Source organism: Diaphorina citri, unplaced genomic scaffold (assembly GCF_000475195.1).
Source record: "Diaphorina citri unplaced genomic scaffold, Diaci psyllid genome assembly version 1.1 scaffold135, whole genome shotgun sequence".
NCBI classification, from domain to species: domain Eukaryota; kingdom Metazoa; phylum Arthropoda; class Insecta; order Hemiptera; family Psyllidae; genus Diaphorina; species Diaphorina citri.
In genome coordinates this window covers 1-11,891 of record NW_007377572.1, presented here as the reverse complement: position 1 = coordinate 11,891, position 11,891 = coordinate 1, and the positions used below count along the sequence as shown (strand labels likewise).

The window sequence follows — 11,891 nt, the reverse complement described above, 5'->3', positions numbered from 1 at the left end:
CATAGTTCTGATTAATCCTTTTTCATAGTATGAACTACGTCCTATGGCTAAATAATTTTCCCTTTAATTATTAGTGGAAGAGAGAAGAAGAAAAAAGGGAAAAGCAGGAGGAAGAGAAGAAGAATTGGAGAACTAAGGGATCAAGATAAGAAAAAGACTGCAAGAAGGAGAAAGAGAAAGAAGAATAAGGAAGAGAAAGAAAGGAGGAGACACAAGAGAAGAAACGTAATGGAAGGAGAAGTTTAAGAGGTTAAAAAGAAGAGGAAGGGTGGAAAAGGTAAGGACAAAAAGACAGACCTGATATATGTTAATATCAAAAGAGAATAACTTGCCCCGGTTTTTCCCAAATTATGTATAAAGTCATCATAAAATTTTTTTTTTTTTTTTTTTTTTTTTTTTTTTTTTTGTTTTATTTTCTTTATTTGACAATAACAAGTGAATACAAATACAAGAGGATCCTTCCTAAGACACAATGCTTCTAAGAAGAATATTAATCTTCATAGGTTCATTCATAGCTTAAGTAACACAGAATGATTGAAAAAGGGAATAAAATCAGGAAGGACGAAAATTCACGTTCAAGAGTTTGTTGCAGTTTATTTACTTATGTTAATTTTCCTCATTTTCACCTTAGCTGAATTATTATTTGGCTGAAAAGCCCCACTATTTCTAACCTAGTTTTTCCCTTTCTCTATCATTCGTCCTACTGCATTGTTAATTAAACAAATAAAATTATCATTATTCTCACGAACGGATGTAAAAACGACGTGCCCTTTGGGTTAATAGAAAGTAACAGAGAAAACATTTAAATCTAAAGGGGACAGAGGGAGGGAGGGAGGGAGAGGGAGAGAGAGATAGAGAGGGAAAGGGAAAGAAAGACGAAGAACGAGAGAGGAAGGAGGAGAGAGAAAAAATATAGAGAGAGGATGAGGAGAGAAAGAAAGAGATAGATAGAGAAAGAGGAAGGGGAAGAAAGAGCGAGAGAGAAATTTTCCCATTTCCTTCAAAGATGGACAGAGTGATATCTTGGGAAAATCTGTGAATGCAATATTCTGAGCTAGAACTCAAGTTCTAAAGTGCTTCACTTTATCATTACACCACCGCTGATCCGATGGAAAGACGCTAATGATTTACTAGCCCCAAAGAGCTAGAGACTTTTGCTGAAAGCGTGAAGTTGTAGGTACCTCATCCGTTTTTAACACCTACACCTCCTTGCCCAGTTTGAAAGAAAAAACAATGCCTTCTGGGACACTTATTCTGACGTCACCTCCCGAGTTGGACTTGATCTTACATTTCTCTTTTATTAAAATAAGTGTATAGTACCTAATACCTACTGCTCGAATAGGTCCAAAGAGTATCTCTACAGCAGGAGTAGACTACTACTATTACCGTGGACAAATGCTTAAACCAGTGTTGAGGGACAAAATTCCATACCTCGCGGCTGTAATTGAACCCACGATCTTCTGATTACCAGGAGAGCGTCTTGACCACTACACCATAAATGCAGTTTAAAAACAAAGGTTAGGATAGCACTATGAACGTCCAGCAAACATTTTTTAAATATTTTTTTCCCTCCCTTACTAAAATATATCAAAGTTTGCTTGCACGGTGGATGGTGCAGTATGCACGTCCTAATCCATCTCGCTCCTTCGCACTTGCATCGGCATATGACAGGATATTGATATAGGATAAGTGCAACTTTCATCTGCAAGTGACAATGGGACATTTTTTATTCCTTTCTTTTTCATTATCGAGCGAGAGAGCGTCTTGACTACTACACCATAAATGCAGTTTAAAAACAAAGGTTAGGATAGCACTATGAACGTCCAGCAAACATTTTTTTAATATTTTTTTTTCCTCCCTTACTAAAATATATCAAAGGTACAAGGAGGCTTGCACGGTGCAGTATGCACGATGCACGTCCTAATCCATATCACCCTTCGCACTTGCATCGGCATATGACAGCATATTGATATAGGATAAGTGCAACTTTCATCTGCAAGCTACAATGGGGCATTTTTTATTCCTTTCTTTTTCATTATCGAGCGATTTTTCGTCATTACTTATTGAAGTTTTTTTTTTAATCCTGCGGATCAGGGGCTTGTGTTCAATTCCATCTTTATTAGATTTATTATTATCAAATGTACCGTGTGCCCTGATCTGATAAGAGCAGAGAAGCTTGTGGCTTACTTATCAATCTTATCAACTTATGATTAACACAAGCGGTCAGATTCAATCGACAATTCTCAGCCCGATAATGAACTTAATATTTGGACGCAAAAACGACGGAATACCTTTTGATGGATTTTGTGTACGTTTTACTTTCTTTAGGCGATAATGAACTTAAGTAATATTTGAACGCAAAAACGACGGAATACCTTTTGATGCATTTTGTGTACATTTTACTTTCCTTAGGTACCTATCTTATAATAAGGAAAGTAATGTAATCGGATGGAGTTTTTTGGTAGGTACCCTTCTAGACAAGGTACTAAGTAAGTAATGGGGAATCTCAGTCCTCAAAAGTAAATACTTATGTAAGTACCTAAGTACATACCTACCTGGTAAGTACTGTGAGAAAGTAACTTTCAGACAGAACATCTTTAGTGTAAGTACTGCAAGCATCTTCAATGTTCTTGCAAGTTTGACTCCCATCTCACATGATAGGTAGGTGCTCGTGTTATAAGCTGCCTTACAGTTCATCAGCCACTAATGAATGCCCAACTAGGAAATAGGCCAGAAGGTAAAGGTAAGTTTTTCCTCATTTCTATCCTCATTCCTGTTACCTACAGTTAAACAAACAATGATCATCTCTCGTGATTTCATAGATTTCTCTGCTTGAGATGAGAATTTCTTGTTGAAATTTTATTATGTACCTAGGTACTTAATTTGTTGAAATGTACTTGTTCTTCCCGAACACATGAGCTACTTAAATCTTTACTTTAATAGCTCTGAAAGTCTGAAACTACAGTAGAAAACAAACAAGGAGCCACATGAATTTGCGTGGTTTGACCTCCATCCACTAGGTAGGTAAATACTTAGGTACTTATTTCTATTTTCAATAAGTAAATAGGTACCTAGGTACATTACTACTGAAGTACAGAATCCATAAGTTCTAACGTTATGAACGTTCCAAATCTCATACTAGTCTCACGCCACTCTAACAGAACCAGTTAGGTTCTCGGTTTTGAAATGAAATCAGTGATCATAATGCCATTAAATTTATCATTCTGATCTGATCACATGCCGTACTGAGCTTGGCATCTGGCTGCTCAGTCTGTAATGTCTCTATGTCTTTTTGTTGTTGTCAGTACTTGGATAGGTACGTCAAGCATCAGAAAGTGGACTGCCTACAAAGCTCCATAACTTCAAGTTTATACTTTGTCCAAGCCAAAATGTTGATCATCGACAGTGGTTATTTCTTACATCAGTCTTGTTTTCTCCACACCTCAAACTCAAACGTTCTGCTGTTACATACCAGGTTAGATAACTCGAGAAACAATGAACTCTACTTGTTAAGCAGCGTTCACACTTGGAACTTTTTTTCTGTTTTCCATTACATAAACAAAATTCCTTTGATCTTACATGAATAAGTACGTAACTAGGTAGGTAGATATGGGTTCCGGTCCATGTTGAAAGAAAATTCAACACAAACCTCTAACAGAAGTTCAACACAAAAGAAAGACCAATAAGAAATCCTAGAAATTCTATAGGTACTTGTTGGTACAAGAAGTCTTGAATCAAAAGGGAAAATTCAACCACAAACAAAGTAAAGGCACAGGAATAATAATAAAAAAAAAAAATAGAAGAAGAGATAAAAAAAAAGACAAAGAAATTTGAGAAGACTCAAAATAACGAACGGGGAAAGGAGTAAGCCCAACTTTTTCAAAAATAAAAGAATATAATATTACTTAAGTATGAAAATTATATGTTAAAGTCTGAAAAACATTGGCCTGGTTCAAGTTGGAAAAGCTTCCGTTTGCACAACCACTAGAATTCATCTGGAGAGAGAGGAACTTTATACTTTGTGTACGACATATACGAGAGTAATTCTCAAAGTCGGAAGCATTGTGTTGCAATTGTTGCATGCATAGGATTGTATCATGGGTCTGAGTTGATTCTGAGAAATCAAGTCACTAACTACTAACTAGTCTAACAACAACTACTACTACATACTACTACTGATTCCAGAGAAGTTTAATATCAACAAGCGTGTTCCTAATAATCGGTCAAGGAAATAAGGAAAAAAAAAAAACTGATAGGAATGATAGGGAACACTTACTTACAGCTTTTACGATAGAAGGGTCGATGGAAGGAACTTAAAGGAATCCAATAGACACGACCGAATTTTCGGGAATCTGGCAAGCCTGGAGGAAACACCTTTTGTTTCTCTGGATTGACACTGACGGGCGTTAGACGTCTCTTGATCAAAGGGATCGAGGGTTCGATTCCAGGAGTAATAATACTTTCTGCTGGCGATTCCAACAGTAGTTTCTGCTGAGGTTCGTGATTTACTGAAGCCAGATCCGCTAGCGCCTTTGATGATATTTTCGACTCGCTTGGGATGGCACTTGGTGACACGTCATCCGAAACATGACCACCGCTGACGTCAACTTCCTGAGAAGTCTTAGGAATCTTTGGATCATTAGTATCATTACTGACATCCATTTCCATGATGGTATCTATGACTTGTGTCACATTTTCAACAACTAATTCGTTGAGAAAGTCTTCAACAATATCGACAGTAACTTCAACAGGATCTTTCATCTTATCAATATTGGTACAAAGGTCGCCATCAGTTTTCTTGGGCTCCCTGTCAGTCTTGATTTCTTGTAACTGAATGGATGATACTTTGGTTGCACTATGAATACTGGATGAGACTTTCAATTTACTTTCGGTACTCTTTTTTTCAGGATTTAGCAAGGAGTCTTGAAAGAAAGGGAAAAGGAAATCAAGGATTAATTAAGGAAAAGAGGAGGAGGAGAAGAAGAACATTAGGGAGTTGAGAAACATTAGGGATTAGGGATAAGTAACTTCTTTTCCTAAGAAAGAAACACGTGGGGCATAAATTGATTTTTGCATCAATGGATAAAAAAAAAAACCCATTCTAATATCTACTGTACCTACCAATAACATTTATGAAAATGTAGAGAGATAAACAAAGTTTCTCATAAATCCAGGGATACAAAGAGGAATGTGTAATGAAATTTCTACATCCTCGGAGAGTTTAGCAAAGTTTCGTCCAAAGTAATAACAAGCTCATTCTATTTTCAGGGCAACTTTTCAAGCTAGAGCTCTCTCACGGGAGACGAAAAGAAAGAAATTTGAATAAATAAACAGTACCCAAAGTTTAACCTGGATCTGAAAATTTCTATTGTACATAGATGTGTAGGACTGAAAACTTTATCAAACTCTTTGGGAAAATTTGTTCTTGTTTTTCCTAATTTCATCAAGTATTGGGTATCCGGATTTGTGGTGTTTGAAAACCTCTAGAATTGTGGTAAAGGATAAATATCCAATTATGTTTTACGCCATCAAGGGAGACAAAAAATGGCACATTGAAAAATCTCCCCGGATATATCCGGATTAAGATTAATTAGTAAATACTGCATTTCAGGCTCTCTCACGGGAGACGAAAAGAAAGAAATTTGAATAAATAAACAGTACCCAAAGTTTAACCTGGATCTGAAAATTTCTATTGTACAGAGATGTGTAATATGTTTATGTTTTCCATACGAAACAAAGGGGGATCTGAAAATTTCTATTGTACAGAGATGTGTAATATGTTTATGTTTTCCATACGAAACAAAGGGCTGAAAACTTTATCAAACTCTTTGGGAAAATTTGTTCTTGTTTTTCCTAATTTCATCAAGTATTGGGTATCCGGATTTGTGGTGTTTGAAAACCTCTAGAATTGTGGTAAAGGATAAATATCCAATTATGTTTTACGCCATCAAGGGAGACAAAAAATGGCACATTTAAAAATCTCCCCGGATATATCAGGTTGATGAACTCATTTCGCACGAGAAAATGTGAAGAGATTTGTAGAAGTCCAAATCTTTATTTTATCTTTTCTTCCATACAAATGGGAAGAAAATTCAGAACGAAGTTTAAAACTGCAAAGATAAGAAAAGCTCCTTCGCAAGTTGTGATGGTGGTCACCTACCCCAGAATGTAACATTGGTCAAGGTGGTAACGTTGTTACTAGCTGTCACATTGTCCATTAAATCGTATCCAAACGTGGACGATTCTTCTAAACAGAGGGAAAAAGAAGACATTGAAAATTAGTAACGGGGGAGTAAATCAAGGTTTTAGAACTTAAAAAAGACATAAAATAAAGAATGAAGCAATAAAGCTTTCTAGTGACTATTCTCAGGCGTGTTCTGTCCCTTTTTGAAGAGATTTATTGGCACTCTGGAAAATCTGCAAGTTGTGGAGTACAGATAACATACTTAAGTATGTACAATTGTACATCTAAATACATAGACCATACAATTGTACATGAGTAGACTAGGTACGTCATTTAGAACTTCATGGAAGATACGGAGGGAGAACCACTCTTTTCTCCACTTAACCTGAATTTTCATTCTCTCCTTTCCTTTTCAAAGGACTTTTCTCGCAAGTTGTGGAGTACAGATAACATACTTAAGTATGTACAATTGTACATCTAAATACATAGACCATACAATTGTACATGAGTAGACTACGTCATTTAGAACTTCATGAAAGATACGGAGGGAGAACCACTCTTTTCTCCACTTAACCTGAATTTTCATTCTCTCCTTTCCTTTTCAAAGGACTTTTCTCTATCACATTTTAATTCTATGTTCTTACTGGTTCAAGTTGGAAAAGCTTCCGTTTGCACAACCACTAGAATTCATCTGGGGAGAGAGGAACTTTATACTTTGTGACGTAAGTACTCCGTGTACCACATATACGAGAGTAATTCTCAAAGTCGGAAGCATTGTTATGAATGTCACAAGTGAGACTGTAGGTGACGTGTGTTACTATTCACTGGTTCAAGTTGGAAAAGCTTCCGTTTGCACAACCACTAGAATTCATCTGGAGAGAGAGGAACTTTATACTTTGTGTACGACATATATGAGAGTAATTCTCAAAGTCGGAAGCATTGTTATGAATGTCACAAGTGAGACTGTAGGTGACGTGTGTTACTATTCGAATGAAAGAAAAAGTTACGGAACACGTGATGTGGAAAAGTGAAACAAAAACTTTGAAGCTTTAAGTTTAAACCAATCCAGACAAAGCTTTACCCAGTCTTTTGACGAAGTAATTGTCTAAATCTTTCCGACCAATTAACACCTTTGTTATCTTTCGCACGCAAGCAATTCGGGATATTGTTCAAAATGCTTCGGTAAGTTATCTCCAATGATAGTCTCAGAAGAGCAGTTGCTAAGGCATTAGATTCATAACCGTAGAACTCCAAATCGAATCTCATCAATAGCGTCATAAAATAATAAAATCACAAGAAGAACATTAATGCTGAGGTTTACCAACTCGGGATTGAGATGAAACGAGGATTACCCTTGGACGGAACGACTTAAGGCTCAGAAGAGCAGTTGCTAAGGCATTAGATTCATAACCGTAGAACTCCAAATCGAATCTCATCAATAGCGTCATAAAATAATAAAATCCCAAGAAGAACATTAATGCTGGGGTTTACCAACTCGGGATTGAGATGAAACGAGGATTACCCTTGGACGGAACGACTTAAGAATGATGTCTGTCCCCATAGAAGGACTTATCCAAACCTGGTCGACATATATATCAAATTAAAGGTCTTTTTACCAGGAACACGAAAGTGACGGTGCAAATTTTGTCCAGAGAACCAAAAAGCCAAAAAATCAGAAAAAAGGGTTTTGGGGTATTTTTTTCACATATTCAATACACAAATAATTAAAAAAAAAAAAAAAAAAAAAAAAATCCACAACACTCCCTCAGACAAGTTCACAATTGAATCAAACTGAACTACGATATTTCAACATTTCACCAGATTCACAAATTCACAAATCTATTTACGTAGCAATACTCTTTCACACAAGTTCACAACTGATTAGAACTGATATTTCAACGACATCATAGATATTTCAACTATTCACCAGATCAGAGCAATTCTATTGACCAGTTTCACAATAACTCTATCGGAGAACAATAATGTCTTTATTAACATCAGCGACGACCTATGAACTCAAAGCGAGAAAGTTTTAGATAACACTTCAGTCGATCATTTAAGACCGGTTTTAGCGTCACCTATGTTAAGCTACGCCGAGCGAGGCCAATAAATGGATGGGTGACTTAAAGTTAATTGAGTAATTGTGGGATATTTTTTTTTTCACATTTTCTCACACAAATGAGCTCTGATCTTGAAATTTGTCGCGACGACCTATGAGTTTTTTTATAGTCTCTCATAATATGGCCATCCATTTTACCAACTTTTTCTTTAAACTTAAAAAGGAGGTTTGATAAAGGGAACTCTAATAACGGGGGTCTCATCGTTCTGAAATCGAAAAGAGAAGAAAGAGTCGGAAGACAGGATAGGAGAAAGTCAGCCGTCCCAAACTAAGCATAAAGTTTTCCACGGGCGGAATTGAACCCGCGACCTAGGTATTACAGGTGCGCCTATCTTCCAAGCCAACTAGGCTGGCTTTTAACAACTTTGAACGTCATATTTTGCTATACCACGGTCATAAACACATTATTACGTTGGATAGAAGGGTTGGGGTTTGGGGTTTATTAGTAGAGGTATTTTAGAGTGTGGGGCTATAGAAGATTTGAGTACCATACGTCACCGTTCGGAAAGTGCTACTTTCAATGTTTGCTCTAGACTTGGGCCTCGTGGGAAATGAACTTTGACCTTTGAGGATCATCAAACATTCAAATCTTCCCCTGGCTCTCGGGTAAAGTGGTCTGAGAGGCACCTCTGACGGCATGTGTGTGGCTACGGAACTAACCTTAATAGGAACAGGAGTAAACCCAGCACCTAAATCCTAAATAGGAGCTTAATAGCTAATAGAGTTTTCTACCGTTTCCCCTAGGATATGGATCGAGCCCAGATGAGGGACATACTATGGGATTGGTATCTTTACAACAGACCATTTCATAAACTTTGCGAGATAGTGAGTCAGATATGGGAAAATACTCCATAGACAAAGCTAGGGACAGGCAAACAAGTTTGAGAGTTATAGCAAACATATGTGTAGAAAATGGATCAGATTTTAATTAGCGCATTATACTTAAGGGTGTTTGTTTACATGTTTACTTAAGGGTTTAATAGGAGTATGCTTACTTTATCGCCTGTCAGAATATCATAAATACATTTGTAAATATGCCAGAAAACTTGATGAGACGTCATCAACCCTAATGGACAGGCAAGCTCAGACGTTACTGATAACAAAAATCTGGAAGGGAAAAAATAAAAAAAAAAAAAAAAAAAAAAAATCTGGTGTGAACATCACACGACTTTACTTGTCCTATTGAATGATGCTTATTTGAGTGTTCTTTTACCCTAACTTTTACAATACCTCTAACCGTATAGTCGATATAGCTGAAAACCGCCAGTGGTCAAAATACCGCCAACCTCAGCACCTATCTCAACCAAGTTTCATGTCGCATCCTTGTCACATTTGTGAACTATAGCTCATACCGTTCCCGAGATATTGTTAAATTACAGCAAAAACCGCCGAAAAGCGGTAAAATGCCGCCAAGCGTTGCACCGGTCTAAACCAAAAGTTTCGTATCTATCCTTGTCACATTTCACAGCTACATACCAAATTTCAAGTCTCTAGCTCTTACCCTTCTCGAGATATTTTGTTTACAGGCAGACACACACACGGACCAATGGCTGAAACTTTGGATTTAGGCTCTAGGGACCTCAAAACGTGTTTTGGCACTAAAAATAACAAAATTTCAAGTCTCTAGCTCTTACTGTTCTCGAGATATTTTGTTTACAGACAGACAGAAGGACAGACAGACACACACACGGAAACATACCAAATTTCAAGTCTCTAGCTCTTACCGTTCTCGAGATATTTTGTTTACAGACAGACACACGAAACTTTGGATTTAGGCTCTAGGGACCTCAAAACGTGTTTTGGCACTAAAAACTGACCATCGAAAATTTGACCCGATAACATTACTTTCCTTCCTATAGGATAAGGAAAGTAAAAAGGGAACAAAAGGTGAAGCTGAAGAATGAAGGGAAAAGAAAATGTTGAAATTAAGTTGGAAAGGAAAAAGTAAGAAGAAAGTTCCGCAAAAAGTACATAATCCTATGTAAGTGTCTGGAGAGAAATGATAGCTTTCTATCAATTTAACGTAGCGTTGACTCAATTTTATGGTACAGAAAGCTCTCAAGAAAATACGTCTCTGTCATTCAAGAGACATTGTCTCAGGAAATGAAAACGTAAGTGGGAGTATGAAGTGAGATAGAGACGTATGGTTTATCAAACCCAGAATTCTTCAACCGCCAGAAAAAAATGTGTAAACACAGAGTAATCCCCTTTTGGGCGAGCATTCTTCAGAAACATGTACTCATAAGAGGGTAAAAAAAAACTCGACACCGCTTTCGAATTACTATAAGACACATTCGGGTACAATAAAAATTTTGGTCAGAAAATTTCCGCCCAGGCCGGGATTTTTTTTTTTTTTTTTTCAAAATGATAATGAACTTTTTTTTTCAATAAGACAGAACGTTTTAATTACAAAAAGTAAAAATAAATTTCTAGCACGTTTCTAATTTTCACTTGCCATGCAACACCCGCCGCACCCGCGTCACCTTTTCCATTTTTACATCGCAAAAGTTTGCCATTTCTCTTGAAAATGTAACACAATTATGTACAGTGTACACCCACCATTGCAGTCGTGTTCACAAGGACGCCGCAGGAAATGTGAGGAAATAAATAACAATAGGATATGCAATAAAATACAGTGTGTATAAATTACTATAGTGACGTAGTAAAAATTGGCTTGAAAGAAAATTATTATACAGGGTTTCTTTGATTAAAAACAACTTCCAAAAAAAATTCCATTTCCAAAGAGCAATTATAACGGAACACAAAACGTGATTTTAAAAACACTACAGAAAAATGCAAAACATAAGAGAAGCCGGAAAAAATCAAAGTCATTAAAACAAATAATGAAAATAATAGATAACATAAAATTGTGATCAAAGAGTGAATAGATAATACACATGTATAAAACATCATCTACGTACCTATGTATGAGAAAAATTTACAAACAAAATACCAAGAGTGCAGAAAAAGTGCTCATGAAAAGACTACCCTACATAGAAGTACACAAGGTCGAAACATAAAGAAATAACTACTACATACTACTACTGATTCCAGAGAAGTTTAATATCAACAAGCGTGTTCCTAATAATCGGTCAAGGAAATAAGGACTACTACATACTACTACTGATTCCAGAGAAGTTTAATATCAACAAGCGTGTTCCTAATAATCGGTCAAGGAAATAAGGAAAAAAAAACTGATAGGAATGATAGGGAACACTTACTTACAGCTTTTACGATAGAAGGGTCGATGGAAGGAACTTAAAGGAATCCAATAGACACGACCGAATTTTCGGGAATCTAGCAAGCCTGGAGGAAACACCTTTTGTTTCTCTGGATTAACACTGACGGGCGTTAGACGTCTCTTGATCAAAGGGATCGAGGGTTCGATTCCAGGAGTAATAATACTTTCTGCTGGCGATTTCAACAGTAGTTTCTGCTGAGGTTCTGGATTTACTGAAGCCAGATCCGCTAGCGCCTTTGATGATATTCTCGACTCGCTTGGGATGGCATTTGGTGACACGTCATCCGAAACATGACCACCGCTGACGTCAACTTCCTGAGAAGTCTTAGGAATCTTTGGATCATTAG

General features: G+C 36.8%; 1 protein-coding gene across 1 annotated transcript in view; it reads right to left on the bottom strand.

Annotated features, from left to right (window-relative positions):
* The window catches only part of LOC103504827, a 29,464-nt gene extending 23,204 nt beyond the window's left edge, over positions 1-6,260 (bottom strand). Inside the window, exons 1-2 of the mRNA XM_008469127.2 lie at positions 6,161-6,260; positions 4,281-4,922 (exon numbers count right to left, since the gene is read on the bottom strand). Coding sequence (XP_008467349.1) covers positions 4,281-4,922; positions 6,161-6,218 — 700 coding nt within the window. The 5' untranslated portion in view covers positions 6,219-6,260. The remainder of the gene's footprint in view (positions 1-4,280; positions 4,923-6,160) is intronic.
* Positions 6,261-11,891: the final 5,631 nt, after the last annotated feature.